This window comes from Tremella mesenterica (assembly GCF_000271645.1).
Source record: "Tremella mesenterica DSM 1558 unplaced genomic scaffold TREMEscaffold_5, whole genome shotgun sequence".
Classification (NCBI taxonomy): domain Eukaryota; kingdom Fungi; phylum Basidiomycota; class Tremellomycetes; order Tremellales; family Tremellaceae; genus Tremella; species Tremella mesenterica.
In genome coordinates this window covers 1,174,483-1,192,104 of record NW_006711229.1, presented here as the reverse complement: position 1 = coordinate 1,192,104, position 17,622 = coordinate 1,174,483, and the positions used below count along the sequence as shown (strand labels likewise).

Here is a 17,622-nt window from a genome sequence, read left to right as displayed (position 1 = left end):
CACCCTCCATATATCCAAAATATAATCGGGGTTCAGAGGAGGAAGGAGCCAACCAGCAAAGTGTATGGTACGAACAGGGAAGGTTTGGTGGATTTCTGAAAGGGGCGATCTTTGTTATGCAAATATGGGAAAGTTATATTTAGACTAAACGAATGTAAGATTAGATATTGTATTCATGTGAAATTATTGATTACATGCACCTCTCGGATTATACATATGTATCTATGCTACAATAGGGTAGAGAATTGATTATACGGGGTTTCAATGTCCTTCATTCTTCATCTAGTTCGGGACTGGAGCGTGGTTCATTTGGCTGGTGTGGGTGTCACAGAAATTGATTGATTAAAGTATTGGATACCAGTCTCACCGGAAGCCTATCAATTAGCCATTGCGTTGTTTTTACCTTGAGGCGGATGGATAAAGGGAAATGGATGGATTGACTCACCCCGACTAGATATGGAACAGCACCGACAAGAGTGTATTTCCCACTGGCCCAGATAGGACATGAAACGGATACGGTGACATTTGGGAGTTTCTCCACACCACTTTTTCGTCAGCATGTCGTCACCATCTTCAAGATCATAAGTGGGTTGTTGAGGCGGTCCTCTGCTTTCCCAACGGGGGTGTCCTACTCAAAATCTTCCAGCATATTTGAACTCTCGAATGGTAGGATCTCTCCCTCAAGGGTTGTTCGATTGTAGTTGACACATAGGTAAGAGAGATGATGTTATGGATATAAGAGCATGAGGCATGACGATAAGGTAGGTGACAAAACAGCCAAAAGCACTCACTACAAGTTGGAATATCCAATTTCATCACCTACGGCAATGGGGTCCGAAGTGAGGTTAGGAGATTTAAGTCCGAAGATGATCTTGAGAGTCAGCCGCGATTGATATCGTTCATTGTAATATAGCGCCAAGCACCACTTCCCCACGTACACACATTGATTATACCAGTACGAATACTTTTACCCACTACATGTGACATGTGAAAGTACTGAGCTCTGATAATCTTGCTTTATGAAGAGGGAGCTTTGAAAGGTAATAGTGAAGGTGTATGTATGGAGCGATTTAAGCGGTTTGAATAAGGGAGAAGAAGAGAAAAACGATTAAATGATTGATAACTCACACCGAAATCATCCCAATTTTGAATATAACTAGTAGTATGTATAACCACAGTAAAGTTCTTTCCGGCCGGTATGATGCTCGGAGCTGATATACTAGCTATTTTACCAAAAATAGGATTGAGACAACTGAGTAAAGTAAGAAGAGCTAAGACGAGCATTATTGATTATCTATTCTTAATTTATGTATGAGAGATGTAAAGTGAGAAGATGAAAGTTGAGAGTGTAGAGGGGGAAGAAGATGGATTGATGAATATATATATGTACCTATGTAAGTAGTAAGAAAAAAAACGAGGTGACGAGGTAACGAAGTCATCAGGCATCGCCACCATCAAAAAGCTTCTAAAGTTAGAAATCGTCATCTTCCTTCGGCCTTCCTTCGTTGCATAGGCCCGCATGTTGCATCAGTAAAGTAGATCCGCACCACTATCCCGTTCTTACCAAAGTAAGTTAGTTACTCCACACCCACCTTGCCGTACAACTAAGTAAACGACTGAATGGATGGTCGGGTGAATATGGTCCTTCCAATGGATTGGTGAAGAAGCGGAAGCGTATTGCGTCATACGGGATCCAAGCTCGGGCCGACACGCGGAGCCCCCATACCTTGTGCAAATGCAATGTGGCAATGTGGCAATGTGGCACATACGGCAATATATTGCACATACCCTACCAGCGAGTACGAGAACGCCTTTGATACGGAAAAATATTAAAACTACCATCACGCCCCAGTCTCCTTTGCCCCACTCTTCACAGACGTTTTGTGAATGATGGCTATCGCCCTCTTATGAGTTTCCGCAATACCAGCCACAGTTGCTATACCTCGGGCACGACGATACCCTGATGCCTTGTCCGGATGGGGGTGGGGAGGTGGTGGGACGATAGTCACGTTCTTGTATAGAGCTCGGAATCCAGTGGTGCTATCGGACTGAAATGAGCACTAGTCGGGGAAACGGGTCTTTTTCCTGTCCAAGTAAAGTGGGAAATACTCTACATCACCTACGGAGAGTAATCTATGAAGGAAGAAAGAGACATGGAGATGATTAGAACATGATAAGAAGACTCATGAGATGTGGAAGAGAAGACAACTCACCCCTTCACGATAGAAAATGGAAGAAATCAATGTGTATTCCCCTTGAAAAGAACGTGGAAGATGTACGTTGACCGTATAGTCTTGATGGAATGAATCGTCCGGACCACTACATTTTAGATTCTTACTTCCATCTGCTGAACTTGACTTCTGAACTAGAAGGTGATCCTCAACTCACTATAGATCTGAGTAACCCAATACTTCTCCAGTACAATATGGTCCGCAATCCAATTCTTGAGGTTTTAAACCCCATACAATCTATTTGTCAACCTGATATCCCTTCATCTCCCCTGTCCTGTTTCTCGCACTGCTATTCCTAATGTATGGAGTTTGAGGGGTTTGGTACATAGGATGATCAGAACACTCACACCGAGATCTTCATAACTATCCGAAACAGGAACGTAGTGAATAGTAATATCTATCTTATCCCCGGCGACGAGAACGTCGGGAAGTTCAACTTGTGTGATGATTCCCGGGTACCCAGTAACATATGTGAGTAAGGCTACAATGACGGGTAAAGTAAATGTAGGATTCTTCATGGTATTGTGTGTAGTCGGAGAAGTGAAGTTGAAGGGCGAGATGGATTATTGTGGTCGAACTGGATTCTCTCGGTCGAATGTCAGGTTCGGGGCGTAGGAATGAAACAGATGGGCGGTATACTGATTCACCACCCTGATCGGAGGGTACCGTACCGACTTGGCATTCGCGCCCAGGGGTCCTCATCATCAGAGTCTAGAGCCGATATTGAAGATGGTACCTGCAAAAAAAACGATGGGATATGCATCTGCATGAACGTCTCTCCAAAACGACAGTCCATATTTCAACGTATGATATGAACATCCTGCTCTATGTACTGGACCAACGTTTGAGCTTCCACCTGAATATGAGCGATATTATCTCTCTACATAAGATCTTTGACGTGACTAGTAACGCTTGTGATCGGCATGAAAAAAGGGACTCACCCCTTCGACAGATGCGAACGAAGCTACTAATGTATAGTCTCCCTCAACATCTGATGGGACTCTCAATGAATACTTTCTGATATCTTTGAAAGATTCACCAGGGCGACTGTTGTATAAGTGCAAGCGTTTTTTTCCTGAAATGAAACTTACTAGAGATTGAAATACCCGATAGGTTCTCCTACACAACTTGTACAGACTATACTCGAGTTCTTGAGGCCGAAAAGTAACTCGTCATCAGTAATGCGACTCACCTTTTGCCTGTACATTGAACCCCTCTACCCCTCTGCACCTCCCCCCCCCCCCCCCCCCCCCTTTATTCCAACTCGATATTGTTATCAGGACGGTGATGAACGAGGAAAGGAAGGAGAGACTGACTTACACCCAATTCCTGAAAGTGATCATCAAACTTGGTGAAGAAGACTTTCACTTCAAACGATTTACCCGGATGTAAGATTGAGGGAGCTTGGATAGAGTATATTCTACCAACGTTTCCGACTACAAAGCCTAATGTGCTGACGAGAAACAGAAGATATTGAAGCGGTAGCATCTTACCGACTTTCAAGAGGTGAGTTTTTGTTGCGTATGAGAAGATGAGTGATATACACAAGGGAAGCCGGGTCTAAATGGGTGGTTCGCCAAGAAATCAGCCTCAAGCTCGGTTAGAGGAGGACTGACTTTCGAACGTTGCGCCACATGATTGTCCAATGTCAAGCACGCGAGAAAGCCGTTGACAATCTCATACAATGCATCCGGTCATGTCACATGCAAAACCTTTCTCCCTCATCCAATTACTTCTTACCATATCCAGATGAGTATGCGTTGTGGAATCTGTGGTACAACCAAGACGTTTCCTACGTTTACTTATCAAGTGTGGCCTGAGTGGTGGTATGCCGGGATAGAGAAACAATGGGGCTACCGGTCTGTCGAACCGGTGGGATTGTAGGACTGGCAGAACCCGTTAAAGGGGTGCCAGAAGTGATCGGACCGGTAGGTTGTCCAACGTAAGAAATTGTAGGGGGTTTGATGTGGGGTGGGAATCTTGAGACCGTGCAATTCTGAGTGAACGTTTGGAAGTTTCCTGCGCCTTCAATCTACGCCAGATCAGCTTTATCTCCTCACAATTACCTGGCTAATTGGATCAAACGGAGCCAAGCTCTGTACCCAGTGACAACTAACCTCGGAGGCACCAGATGAAGGTACTAATCTCGACAAAATCACTCACCCCGACTATGAAGGGTATCAGCGCCACCAGCGTATAATCTCCTTGGTAATAATCCGGGACGCTAACTACAAATGTTCGTGAGGCCTTGAATGTTGACCCCGGGACACTAACGAGTCAGACACCTTCATATTCTCTAACTGTTGCGAAACTTAAGCACGTACTCGAGATTTGTATACCCAATTTGTTCTCCAACGCAGTTATCACAAACGATATCCTTCTCCCTCAATCCCCAGACAATCTGTCAGTCAGTTCCTTCAAGACAGACGGTCCCCCTCTTTATAAGTGAATGTAGATATGACGATTGAGTGAGAGCACTAAGGGGAGTTTAAGAATACAAACTCACCCCAAGATCCACAAAAGTGACTGGATACCCAGAGAAGTACACAGTGACGGAGAACGTCCCACCTTGCGGTATCCTACTCGGGAGGTCGATCTTGTACACTCTTCCCGGAAAACCATAGACAAGTGAAATGAAAGTGACAACAACTAGGGAAAGCGAGTGGACTAGGCGCATGATAGAAATCACTGAGAGCTGTCCTTGGAAGCCAAGACTTTGTGAGAGAGTCTAGTTGGTTTGGTGGAATGAAAACGTTGAAAGTCTTCCGGTCCCGTTGGGAAAGGTGATGTACCCTTGATCGTGAGTCTTCATGGAGGTGAGACATGGGGGTTGATCATTGCCCAGACTTAGCAGATGAGAATCAAACGTAAACGAAGTGTGGGGAGGGCGATCCCGTGAAGAAGGTGGATCAATCCCTTCTCGTCAGTTGAACTCATTGCCAGATGTGAAAAAAGCGGATAGGGATTGAAAATTCGTCAAGATGATCCTCATCAAGACAAATAGGATAACTTAACGCATACCTTGAGATCGATCAACGATCATCATTCGTCGCCAAGGAACGAGCGACTCCATGGCATCAAGTCCCATCTGATTATGCGGATCACCGGCAAAGATGGATTCCTCACTAAAAGTTCGGACCGCATGGTTCACCCTTATTCCGCACGTCCGTAAACCTCTGATGCAACTTGCATGTTAAATCAGCATGTGATAATGTCTGTCCATAAAAGAGGTAAGAGAAACCAGAATCCCTCGCTCTTTGACTAGCACTTTCTTGATCCATTGTAAACCTTCGGTCGAAACCACACACAACTCGACTCAGCTATGATATCTCTTTTCCAACTCTTGACCACCTTGGCCTTCGTCGTGTACCACGTCTCTGCTTACTCAGGTGTAGTGACCGGCTTTAAAGCTCCTAAAAATCTTCGTGCCGCTACTCCCTTCAAGGTGACGGTCGATTTTACCGACGAAACTTTTGCCCCTCAAACTGACTACGGTGTGAGTACAACACTTTCCATCTTCGCACCATCCTCTTGAGTGGAACCGGCCACGTGCACGGCATCTGCACTCAACCGTACTGGGGGACAGGAGAGATCTGGAAGGTACCAGAAGTGCTTATATCCTACAGATTGTTTGGGGACTCCGAAGTGAAGATGAGTATTGTACAGACTGTGTTGGGAGGGCATTTCAGTTTACGGATTTGAAGTGAGTGCACGATGAGGAGAAGAGATGCGGAAAAGAGCTGACGGAACAGCGCCAATACAGGAGCTTATCAACCACAATTGGAATTCAGTCTAGAGTTCTTCGGAGCCTTTGGGGGACCATTATTTGGCGGAGGGAACTTCACCCTTGTAGCAGCTGTTACTAGGGCCGTCACGGTGGGTCGTGACTTTCATCCTGGTCATATCAATATTTCCTGTTTGATCTGTGCTCTATCTGTCCATTCGAAAATTGTGGCAAAAAGGATCAATCTACGAATGCGTTGGCTGACATCAGGACGACGGTATCATCGAGATTGGTTACTACACCCAAAAAGTACAAGTGGCACGTACGATAGGACCCATCGGACCTATTCATCCTACTTTCCCTCATTCTTTCCATCCTGTCTCACCAACTCAGACAGAATCCCTGTCGGTTGCTCCAAGCGCCTGAAATTCGAGGATTTTTGCTCAAGATGTCGAGGAGTACGAGTACTAGTGCTCGTATGTTCAGGGAAGATTGGACGACATGGTGTGTAATTTAGTATACTGTACATCAGTATGCATCAGTGGGATCACCGATCACACCATTCCGTGCGGGGCTGTACGGATGATGCCATTCCAACTGGAGTGCGACTTTTGACATCTTTCATGCCCTCAGGCGAGTTAGAAGATCACTCTTACTCCTGTCCCTCTGGATTTGGTATCCTTAGTCAGTGATTGACTTCCCAAAGAGTGCAGTGATCGTAGTCAAGGTCGAGCTCGTCCCTGACCGACATCAAGAGGGACAGACGTGCGGATCCGAATTGATCTGGGATCCGAAGGCCGTACTGATCTGATGACCCACAAAATTGGGGATGTACAACTATATCATAGCCGGATGGGATCTTCTCTTCCCCCGCTGCACTCTGCACTTACAGTCATTTCAAAGAAACATGTTCACATTCGCTCTACTCTTCCTCTCGATAATTGCCTTCTTGTCAAGGTCCGCACTCGCTGTGGACGGGATCGTTACTGGGTTCACGTCACCGGTCAATATCGCAGCAGTTCGACCGTCACAGTCACGATTGACTTCACCAATATCCGGTATTCGATCGAGAACGACTATGGAGTCAGTCTTAACTTGCATTCAACAGTCATTCGACACTGATAGCTAGATCATCTGGGGATTGGTTCCTCCGACTTACGGCTGTACCGAGTGTGTTGGCATACGTTTGGGATTCACAGATCTCTAGTAAGTCATGTCTCCCGCCATCTCCCATACATTCCGCGATTGACGGTTAGTGCTATAAGTGGCTCATACGAAGCCCAGCGTGCTATAACCTTACAGATTCCAGGAGATGTGGGAGGAAACTACACATTGACCGGGGCCGTGACAGGGGATGGTTTCGTGAGTTTTGAATCGTCCACTTAATCATCCGTTCCTTTTCGTTCCTCATTCATAAACGCTCCTGATCAGTGATTTTGGGCTGATAACAGCCTGAGGGATATGTCAACCAGCGATTCTACTATCAGACCGTCCTCATTTCTCGTCGAGTTGGTCCTCCCACCTATATCTCCTCGACCCATCGAGTCACTCCCATACCACCCATCACAGTTGAACCTTTCCCAACCTCTTCTACCTCCTCGACTAAACACTTCACCCCGATTCCGCCCCTTACATTTGAGCCTTTCCCTACTTCCTCTTCTCTCTCCAGCACGTCAAAGCCCGCAGCTACCTGAACTGATCCGGTGCTTCATGGCAAACTTCAGGAGTAGATCAAAGTGGTGAGCCTCAAGATCCCAGATGGGATGGTTTCAGGTGACCAGGGCAAGTTGGATAGGTGAAGCGTGGAACAGTGTGTAGGTTCACAAGGCGATGCAATGATCTTGTTTTGGTTCAAAGGTAGTATAACAAATCCATTTCGGTTGAACTCTCATCCGAAGGCGATGAAACCTTCATACCATTAACACCACCCCATCGAGTAGCATTTGAAGACTCGAAGTATTTATCATCTATATCTTTTACGGCAAGAACCGTGCGAGTCGTTACTCGGAAAGAATCCCGGGCTTGAGAAGATAAAAGTCCGGAGATTATTACATATGTGCCTGTGCCCGTAAGACCGCATGTAAGTTTAGCCCTTCCTTCAACCACATTTTACCCCTTCAAGAATATGGTGAAAGAAGAAGAAAGAATGCTTTCAAATTCTGTCATACAAGAAGTCGTTCGATCACCTGTCTTCCATGCCGGGGCGAAAGCTTCTGATGTACATAGGTGCGGCGCCCAGGCTACCCGAGTCCCCTCATCACGCACGGTTCCAAAGGTCCCTTCGGGACGGCGGTCATACGGACAAGTCGAATCCACAGGGATAAGATTAAAATTGAGATTCGAGCACTTATAAATTCACCGAGATCTCTCTCTCCCTCCTCACCTTCTACTTCAACATCTTCAGTATCAACTCATCCACCCATCCACATTGACCATGTCTGTCCGTTCTATCCTGTCAGCCTGTGCCATCCTTCTGGGCTTTGCCAACATAGCGAGTGCTGTTATGGGTAATGTTGAATCTATCAACGGTCCCAGTGTCGTCATCGTTGGAAGTAATTTACCTACTGTGGTCAACTTCACCCAGATTCGATTTACGGAGCAGAATGACTATGGGGTAGGTTTTTGTTTCCCCCCTCCACCTTTGACTCCCTTCCCATACCTGAGATGTCATCGCATTCCTCAGGAATATAACCTGGCAGGTGAGTGGTTTCTGCTTTCGGTGCTGACGTTCAGATTATCTGGGGTCTGGTATCCCCTGACGAAGGATGCACCCAATGCGTGGGACGGCGACTCACGTTTACCGACCTATTGTGAGTTTTGTGCATCTCAAGACGCCTGTTTGTGATCACCAATATGCAGCGCCATACAAGGAGACTTTGTAGCTTCACGCATCTTCGACTTGCCGATTCCCTCTGATACCCCGAGAGGAAACTACACCCTCACAGCCGCGGTTCTAGATGATGAATTCGTGAGTTGTCGTCTCCGTTTACGTCCACTTCCGCTGCCCTGCATCATTTGAGAATTGATGCTAATGTCAGCCCGAGGGGTTAGTCGACATGCGCTATTACACTCACCCTTTGATTGTGGACGGTCCAATTACGAGCGCCACTTCCACCGTGGCTTCGACGCCCACACCCCCCAGCACCAATTAGACGCCGGAGGTGAGGAATTACTTCGCCAAATCTTTTCCCACACCTTCCCTTCGTAGATCCTATCGTACATAAAGTAGTTTTCTTGTCAGTACAGTTTTATTGCCGATGAATCATCATACTTGGTCGAACAGTATGAGGTTCATCACATACGAAAGCTATGAAATTGGCTATGCAGTACCGAAGCGATTTGCCACTATTCGCGCGGAAGACGAACAAGCGACATCGGCCCGATAAGATGAATCAATGTCTTTACATGCGGATCTTATACACTACGTATTGAGGTCAAATAATATCAGTGCACTCTTCCTGGGCCATTCCTCAAGCTTGATATACCAGTCCCATCAACTTCCTGATCTTAAGCCCGACTCGAGGTCAGCCATCAGGCAGCAGACAGGCTTACGTGGTGAGAGTTGTATTGTCATACACTTGACCGAAATGAACCACTGGAGGATAGTCGTACTACCATATCAGTATCCTTCGTTCTACAAACGTGAGAATGGGATGAATGATGTGTGTGACCGGAGAAGACGGAGTGGGCGTGAAGAGCAGGTAGAGAGGGAACTCACCCCGTCAGTGTAGAAGACGGCTGCTACCAGCTGTGAGGCCCCGGTGGGGACTCCATAAGGTACCTTGAGCAAGACTTCACGGCTATGCTGGAACGAGCCTCCATCCCTACATGTTCAGCGAGGTGTCTCAACAAGGGGTGCTCTAAAGCGTATGTCTCCTTGTGGCAAACCGGACGAAAAGAATGAAGACTGACTGGAAGTAGGTACGGCCGACGATATCTCCCAACTGGATCCCTGAAGTTGTCCCGCCGTTGCTTATTGCCCAGATTATCTAAACGTTAACAGATGGCTTTTACGATTGTGTGGACGGAACGGTATCAGTGTTCTATGGTCATACAGGAAAGAATAAGTTGGGGAACTCACCTCTGACGTCTGAGAATTTGCTGGACCATGTTGAAATAGGACATGGGCAACGAAGTCTTGGCCCACAATGGTGTGAGGCGGGACGTTGATACCTTGAACCACACCAGGAACCGCAAGAACGGAACGGATGAGAGTACCAAGGAAACCAGCAACTAGGCAGCTTGGAGAGATGAAGCGCATGTTATGAATTCTTGCTAGATTGATGAGGTAGAGAGTACTTGAATGTGAGTTGGAAGGAGGAATGGAATATCTTTTGGGACCCAGCTTTGTGTCCTTTATAGTTTATTCATACACGAGAGTCAAGCAAACCATCTCATGTGGGAAACAATGTATTGACAACACAAGCGCCGCACGACCGCCGCACGACGATAGCCCCTCCGCCTGGTACGAACGCTTGACCGGCCATGGGATTTTGTAAATGGCAGATCTCTCCAGGGAACACCTAGGTGAGAGACCATATCAAGCCACCATCAAGTGGGTGCACACATGGTATCCGAGTCTCGGTCGCGCAACTTGCCTGGCTCACGTCACAAATTTGTAGAATTGAGAAGCTCATTGGACCGGGAATGGCTATCCACTATCCGCCAGGCATGATCGAGTGCGGATCAGAAACAGTGTTGACCAATGGCCGGTTAGGTTGCGGACATTCGAAATATAGGTAGCTATCGGAGCGAAAGCCGCAACCGAAGCCGCCGATCTTTCTTACTTGCGGCTCTGCAATTTCATCACGTCCGCAATACAAGCTGTCTCGAAGCGAGCTTGTCCCGGCGCCGCCGGTGTCGTGGCTTACGGATCATAAGGAGAAGCAGGCGTTTCTCGATCACTCGGCATGACTTGGTGGAGCCGGGTCATATGATCGAAAGCGCATGAAATTCCTCATTTTTACGGAAATGTGAAATGAATGGGAAGAGGGTTCTCGGACGTAATTTGATCTAGAAAGGTCTATTTTTCGGCATGTACAGTCTGAGAACCATACAGGATGACTGCAAACCAAATTTGGCCCACAAATGATTTTGTTAACTCAAACAAGAGAAATATGAGGGTCAAATGTGTGCATTTTCTTCCTGCGTACAAGCGTGAATTTGAACAGTAAGTAGATATTTGAGAGTCTCCGAAACTGTTTGTGAATATCGATTTTCTGGCCTGATTCATTCCTCGCGCCCTCTCCACCAGCGGTATTTGCGATTCTGAGCGATTTTAAGCACTCGAGGGCTTAATTGGTCCTGTCCTGACAACAGTCAAGTTTTGGTAGAATTCCTCGACTAGGATTGGACCATTCAGCTGTGACTCAGTAAGTTGGCTTGTTCCACCTGCGGAAGCAACAACAATGATGATATGGAGAGTGACTGCAGCACTCAGAAGGCCGGGACTCACAACTTGAGAAAATACGGCGGCAACGAGGACTGTTTTACCGGCGGGAACATTACGCTCGATGGTGAGTTCAAAACCTTGTTTGGGTTGGTAGTTGTCAAGAGCACTATATCTTAGTGGAATTCATACTTCTACACCCCTCAGAACTCTTGCGCCGGGCCAAAGAATAGGCGTCAAGTGATTTCAAAACTGGGACTCACTGTAGATCGCTATAAGCAATAAGATCACCGACTACTTTGCCATGGGCGATAATCTGGTCGGTAATAACCCATGCAATCTGGAATGTCACCTCTTGCCATCATGTCAAGCTAATATTGCAATTTGAAGATACTCACTGCAAAGGTGTGGGCCGCAACAGGACTCCCCTGATATGAGACCGTGGCAGTGAACGGTGTGCCTTCTACTGCAATGGCGGGCGTCGTAAAACCAGTGACTAGACCGGGAACGGCCAGTACCGGTTTCAAAGTGAGCAAGAAAGCTGGAATAAAGAGCCAGGTCAAAGAAAAGAAGAGCATTTTGGATAAAGTTCTTCAGGAGCCGAGCCAGCTAATGGTTTCGATCACTAAGCGGAATGTAAGGGGGAATTTGGGTGAGGAATGAGATATCTGCCGCCATTCCTTGAGGTTTTATGATGTTAGACAGAACCGGACATCTCTGTGATTCAGGTGAACATATGGGACGGAATGGCGCCATTCATGACCCGATCCCTCTCCCCCAGCGACGAGTACGTAAGCCTCGGGATTTTTTTCACAGGAGCATCTCAGAGATCAGCAAGAATAGGCTAAAGTGAGAGATTGGACGAGGCATGTTGAGAGTTTGTCGATCCTCCACGATCTAGCTTGTACGAATTTGCAACAATATCAAGTACGTTACCGTAACATACGTATCGTGGGAAGCTGGAAGGTCGATCATCAGACCATCAACCGAGTGCTCAGGGAATCTAATTCCTATCCACCCAGATTTGGGAGCACGTCACGGCTTGTAGCCGGTATTGGCGCCAATTTCAGGATTAAAGGAGTACAGGTATGTAGTCATAATCCCTTCAATTTTCGACCAGCTACCCAACAGAAGGGGTCTCTGCTCTTGCGCTCCAGCGTGCACATGTGCAGGAGATGAAGTGTGTGTATTTGAGATAGTCTGTTATCGATCTAACTCACCTCTTTACAAGTACAGATCCCCCGAGGGACGGGACAGATTGTCATGAAATTTCAGCCAGCAAAAGCGGCAGACACATTTCAACGTGACAGATTTCCAGTGTTGCCAATGTGCTACGTAAATCCTCTGATGGTGCAAAGGAGTGAATAATGCCCTGATAAGCGAAATTTGATCACTTTGTCCGCATGACTTCTCCGAGATATTGCGTGTTCACGAGGTCACCCGATGTTACCTGCGGGACAGCTTCTAGTACCGGATTCCTCCCCAATTCAAGTTCATTTGGTGTCCGGGGCATGATAGTGACATCTTGTCCATGAGGGTAGATATTTGTATCTACACAATCACCTCCACCTTGAGAGCAATCAGGTATTTGAATGTCTGACGGAATCCGTTCATCGCAATGAAAGATACTACAAAAGGAAGTACACATTTGATATTCATATTCGACCACTGCTTGTAACGATTTTTCCACCTGAAAACAGTTGATCTACACCCCACAGGCACCTATGATCAGGACTCTCCCCCTAGGAAGATGGCACCGTTACACGTGTTGTGGAGGAAGGAAACATGATAGGACCCCCGGGATTGACGTAAGGTAGCAAGTCAAACGATGTCGAGCGTCTTTGGAGACTTGGAACACTGATGTCCTTCTTGTTAGCAAGTTGCACAGTTCTGTGATCGACGAGGGAATCGCGTGCTTCACCAGAGGGGAGTTTGATAGGTTTGCAACATTCCGGAGACAAAGATCAATCAGGAAGTCCCAGATCTAAGGGCCACGGGGGTGAAAAGAGTGACTCACTCCGTCCTCTATCGCATTCACTGACGTGATTGCAAACTCGAGTTCGTATTGGCCAGGGGGGATTGTCCGGGGTAGCTGAATGGTGATCTGCCTGTGCAGTTGAAAAGATGCTCCGGGATGACTTCACATTTCAGCGACAAGGGATCCTGTCAAGAATGGATTTTCGGTTTCAACTCACTCAAGATTAGTGTACGCAAATACTTTTCCTAAGCAGTCCTTGCAGCTCAGGCTTTCGTTCTTGAACGCATAGATGATCTACAAGTAAGTTCACATCAATTTGGAAGGCTCTTACAACGACTCTCATTCGTCAAATGAGGGTATAACACGTATGTGTCACACACTGTCAAATTCACCAAAAGGAGAGTAAAGGTGAAAAGAGGGAAATGCTCACCCCGAAGGTCTCAGAAGGCTGCCACAACTCCTCCCATTGCGTATCGATCGTGATAGACCAGCCTTGTCGACCCGACGCGGGAACTGAGATGTCATATATCGTTCCTGGATAGGCTTCAACAATGGTGAGGAGACCGCTCAGTAGACTGAGCGCTGACCAAAACCAACGAGAGAACATGTTTGAGTCGACTGAGATGAATATTTTGTTGACGTTTTTCGGTGGTATGGAAGAAAAGAAGCAAAAATGAATGTCACTCATTGATTGTAGCTCAAAGAAGCACATGCTACCAAAATTTCAAATTCAATCTTTCTTGATACTCCATCAAGTTACCCGCACTGAAATGTGGCGATGACGAGGCGGTTGAGGGCCGAAGGGACTGATCATCAGGCAGTCGTCAGATCCGTGCGCCACTGATTTTTTGATAAGCCGAGCAGATGTGGCACCTGAAAATCTGTGTGCCACACTGCCACATCAATGTCGCCCTGCCCTTCACATACGCAGGAATGAGACCTGTGTCACCCCAGACACCTGAGAGTGATTACTATTCACTTAAACAAGTAAGCGGCTACAGGTTCTTTTATACCAAGGTATTTGAAAGGAGAAAGGACAATTTTGGTGCTATAGTGAAATCCGGCCTTGACATCAGGATCTAGGTACCGTAAGGTGACCCATAGCCCGTAATAAGTAGATATCAAACTCAGGAGCAGTGGACTTGCTCCCATCATGAGCACCTGGGACCATGGAGGACTCGGATGCAGAAACTTGAACGTGTGTTTTATGGCATGAATGATCCAGACCCAGCAAAGTGGGGCCGCATCTCCTAATGCCCGGAAACGACCGTCAGAGCGAACATAATCAGATGCAAGCGTGAACTAACGGATTTTGCCTTACTTAATACTGAGAAGAGGTTTGGTGATCACACCAAAGAATGTTGAGACAAGTTGGGAAACAATTATTTTGCTCTAATAGTAGTCAATCTTGCTAACTTCTTGTACAAGTCTCCCTCACGGGAAGCATCAAACAAGCCGACGGGGGTCAGTTTGTGTGGAAGATCTGGAGTGCTCGTGCTGAGTGTTGCTTCCGCTGTCTGATTTGACTCATCGCCTTCTAGTCGCTGCATGGTGCTCTGGACAGATGTGCAGGGCCTGAATGAGAGATGTAATATATTGAGATTGAACCGGACATTGATGCCCGACTGTCCGCATGGGTCTGACATCTTAATTGAAAATCTCAATCGTGAAAATAGTCGTGAAATTAACGGGTGTCTTTGACACGTCTTGGGTCTAAGTCTGTCACGTTTGACGTCCTCCTTGTGGCGATTTTGAGCCAACATTGGTCCCTTCAACCACTGACAAACAGTCCTGCAAGTGCTCTGCATAGGGAACATCCACCACGTAGAAACCAATAGTAAGAAATCCACAGGTCCATAGAAGGCAGGCAGACAGGTGAATGATGCGCTTTCAAGATTGACACCAGTCGGTTTCTACCCTCGTGTAGGAGTTTTAGGTCGACCACATCATCATCACTTTGTAACATCAAAAGTTCCGTTAAGGATTTCTTCTTTAGACACATCAAATGATCATTTCAATGAGTGATTCATTCGAGTTTGTACCTGTAGACAAGATTATTCACACAAAAAATCAAGCCTACAAAATGGTCAAATCCCAATTGAGCTGGTTGAGACTAAATTCGTGGTTTTCCTGTAAACGTCAACACCATCCTCATCGAATATCACCATGGTGGTACTCTGACTACGTGAAATGTGTGTAGCATGGGGGAGAACTCTACTCACTGCGCTGTCATAAGGAAGAAGTGCTCTTAGAGTGTAAGGACCATGAATACCTTGGGGAACGGATAATTGAAACGTCTTCTGGCCCGGCCCATGGGGAAAGGTTGGACTTCTGGTCAGTGACACAGCTTTCAACGGTCCGCCTACGAAGACCAGCAAAGATTTTATGTGTGTTGTCCGGGATTGATGAGTGATACGAGCACGTCTGACACATGGAGTCAATGTGGAAGAGGAGAGAATGAGATGTGAAAGAAGGCATATAAAAACTGACTATAACACATTGACACCGATCAATGTCCCGATGGAGAAGTCATCCTGGTTGTCCGGAGCTACGAGACCCCATACAACCTGCTGGTCAGCTTTCCTCTGTCTCTATAGGGTAGTGGATAGATGGATATTCAAGATCATCAGTATCCAACACTCACGCTTAGATCTACCCAGTAACCGGAGATAACCTCAGTGTAGAGGGTAGCAGTGAATTGTTGGCCTTGGCGGATAGTACTCGGAGCCGTAAGGTTGCCCACACGGTAGGTTGCAAACACACTAGTGAGGACTGCCAACACTGAAGTGATCTTGAGAAGAAGTATGATATCAAATTATGTGTTTGATTGTTTAAGAGAGAAGGGGAGCTTGTTAGTCCGTGTTGACGCTTTTGTAAAGGGGTACAGTACGTTGAAGGAATTAGGTAGCGAGGAGTTACACAGCTTTATAATCCGCCATCGCTTGTAGAATTCCACATGTATCGGATAGCCCGATGGCACCGTGGGTCGTTACGATCAGTTGATCCACTGAATCTGGCTTTTAGCTTCATATTTCACCTGTTACACATGTTGCCCCATACTTTGCGGCTTACTGCGCGGAACTGCCAACTTACGAGTTGTTTGGGCCCATCTTGGTGACTCTCGGGATAATCTCTCTCCAACAAGTCAAAGGTGTGGTGGTGGTGGTCGGCCCTGATTGGGGTCATAATCTCGTGTCCCTTTTTAGCTGCCCGAGGCATAAGATTTAACAGAGAGGTGCTAGGCCAAATGTCATACACGCCCATTGCTTTCCTATCTCCAGTCCGAGCTCTTGCTATAATCAGGTGACCGTAACAAAAGATAACATTCATGCTCATCACCAGACACGGTGCCATACTCATAGCTATTCGACCGTCAAGTACCAATTATATTGGTTAACGCTCACGTCGTGGTCCAGCTGTCATCAATTTCTATCTTCGCACTTCGTTCTTTGTTCCAACCGGTCATAGTGAGTCTAAGCTCAGATGAATGCTCATGAGGAGTAGAAGGCAGTTGTAATGGGGTATAAAAGGGAAGTTTACTCACTCCAGCTTCACGTGTAACGTAAGCGGCCAATGTGTAAGGACCTAAGAGCTCTGTTGGGGTTGTCAAAGTGTAGTTTACTTGATGAACTCCAGCCGAAAGTTTATGACTGTTGGTCAATCATTCTCCTCTCCTATATATCATACTGTAGGGAGTATTACTCAAATTCCCCACTTTTTCAATAAGTACAGAGGTTAGGTGGCCCGGAAGAGGGATACAAGGGAGAGTAAGTTAAGAATACGCACATGAGAGTATCAACACCTAGTAAGATCCCGAAGTTGTAGACATCTTCAGCGGACGGATCTACCAGACCCCATGCTACCTACTCATCAACAAATGATTTATCAGACGGAATAGCATGGACAGTCAGGTGAAAAGTACTGTTACGTGACTTACGCTAAGATCCACGTCAAAGAAGGAGACCTCGTAAATGATTAGAGTAGCGGTGAACTTCTTCCCGGCTTTGATTGTTGAAGGGCCGGTGAGGTTGCCAACTTGATAGTACGACGCAAATACTAGAGTTTGAATGGCTAACAGAGAGAAGACCTTTGTCCAAAGCATTGTGAAAGTTCAAGAAGATTGATATGGTGTTCAAACTTATGTATATGACGACCCCAGCGGTGAAGTAGGGTTAAAATAAGTAGTACGTTTTATTCCCGATCTTTTCGTACTGGCGGACCCGACAGACAGTCTTTCCTTCTGCCGAGTATGGCAAATGATCCGTGAGATTCTATGGTAGGTCATCACAAGAGATAGGCA

General features: G+C 46.5%; 9 protein-coding genes across 9 annotated transcripts; 2 read left to right on the top strand and 7 right to left on the bottom strand.

The window, feature by feature from the left end:
- Positions 1-305: 305 nt before the first annotated feature.
- On the bottom strand, positions 306-1,284 carry TREMEDRAFT_62449 (uncharacterized protein; the record flags this gene model as incomplete). Its single annotated transcript, XM_007004662.1, has 4 exons — positions 306-374; positions 446-545; positions 792-871; positions 1,129-1,284. 4 exons carry the CDS (start codon positions 1,282-1,284, stop codon positions 306-308), a joined length of 405 nt encoding a protein of 134 aa, XP_007004724.1.
- Positions 1,285-1,841: 557 nt separating this feature from the next.
- TREMEDRAFT_62448 (uncharacterized protein) lies at positions 1,842-3,438 on the bottom strand (the record flags this gene model as incomplete). The annotated part of the gene is made up of 7 exons (XM_007004661.1): positions 1,842-2,048; positions 2,214-2,319; positions 2,389-2,468; positions 2,579-2,743; positions 3,173-3,278; positions 3,323-3,399; positions 3,424-3,438. The coding sequence occupies 7 exons, from the start codon at positions 3,436-3,438 to the stop codon at positions 1,842-1,844; spliced, it is 756 nt and encodes a 251-aa protein (XP_007004723.1).
- A 591-nt stretch (positions 3,439-4,029) lies between these two features.
- On the bottom strand, positions 4,030-4,908 carry TREMEDRAFT_62447 (uncharacterized protein; the record flags this gene model as incomplete). The annotated part of the gene is made up of 4 exons (XM_007004660.1): positions 4,030-4,263; positions 4,395-4,500; positions 4,556-4,632; positions 4,738-4,908. The coding sequence occupies 4 exons, from the start codon at positions 4,906-4,908 to the stop codon at positions 4,030-4,032; spliced, it is 588 nt and encodes a 195-aa protein (XP_007004722.1).
- Positions 4,909-5,553: 645 nt separating this feature from the next.
- On the top strand, positions 5,554-8,279 carry TREMEDRAFT_62446 (uncharacterized protein; the record flags this gene model as incomplete). The annotated part of the gene is made up of 9 exons (XM_007004659.1): positions 5,554-5,727; positions 5,858-5,934; positions 5,984-6,107; positions 6,353-6,459; positions 6,804-7,038; positions 7,085-7,161; positions 7,212-7,317; positions 7,993-8,035; positions 8,182-8,279. The coding sequence occupies 9 exons, from the start codon at positions 5,554-5,556 to the stop codon at positions 8,277-8,279; spliced, it is 1,041 nt and encodes a 346-aa protein (XP_007004721.1).
- A 110-nt stretch (positions 8,280-8,389) lies between these two features.
- Positions 8,390-9,107, top strand: TREMEDRAFT_62445 (uncharacterized protein; the record flags this gene model as incomplete). Its single annotated transcript, XM_007004658.1, has 4 exons — positions 8,390-8,569; positions 8,689-8,765; positions 8,815-8,923; positions 8,994-9,107. The coding sequence occupies 4 exons, from the start codon at positions 8,390-8,392 to the stop codon at positions 9,105-9,107; spliced, it is 480 nt and encodes a 159-aa protein (XP_007004720.1).
- Positions 9,108-9,462: 355 nt separating this feature from the next.
- Positions 9,463-10,216, bottom strand: TREMEDRAFT_62444 (uncharacterized protein; the record flags this gene model as incomplete). The annotated part of the gene is made up of 5 exons (XM_007004657.1): positions 9,463-9,472; positions 9,508-9,566; positions 9,674-9,779; positions 9,868-9,944; positions 10,037-10,216. The coding sequence occupies 5 exons, from the start codon at positions 10,214-10,216 to the stop codon at positions 9,463-9,465; spliced, it is 432 nt and encodes a 143-aa protein (XP_007004719.1).
- Positions 10,217-11,233: 1,017 nt separating this feature from the next.
- On the bottom strand, positions 11,234-11,922 carry TREMEDRAFT_62443 (uncharacterized protein; the record flags this gene model as incomplete). The annotated part of the gene is made up of 4 exons (XM_007004656.1): positions 11,234-11,317; positions 11,411-11,513; positions 11,608-11,684; positions 11,743-11,922. The coding sequence occupies 4 exons, from the start codon at positions 11,920-11,922 to the stop codon at positions 11,234-11,236; spliced, it is 444 nt and encodes a 147-aa protein (XP_007004718.1).
- Positions 11,923-12,734: 812 nt separating this feature from the next.
- Positions 12,735-13,929, bottom strand: TREMEDRAFT_62442 (uncharacterized protein; the record flags this gene model as incomplete). Its single annotated transcript, XM_007004655.1, has 4 exons — positions 12,735-13,034; positions 13,362-13,482; positions 13,540-13,616; positions 13,753-13,929. The coding sequence occupies 4 exons, from the start codon at positions 13,927-13,929 to the stop codon at positions 12,735-12,737; spliced, it is 675 nt and encodes a 224-aa protein (XP_007004717.1).
- Positions 13,930-15,398: 1,469 nt separating this feature from the next.
- TREMEDRAFT_62441 (uncharacterized protein) lies at positions 15,399-17,424 on the bottom strand (the record flags this gene model as incomplete). The annotated part of the gene is made up of 8 exons (XM_007004654.1): positions 15,399-15,452; positions 15,545-15,650; positions 15,813-15,889; positions 15,967-16,113; positions 16,416-16,593; positions 16,727-16,972; positions 17,109-17,185; positions 17,260-17,424. 8 exons carry the CDS (start codon positions 17,422-17,424, stop codon positions 15,399-15,401), a joined length of 1,050 nt encoding a protein of 349 aa, XP_007004716.1.
- Positions 17,425-17,622: the final 198 nt, after the last annotated feature.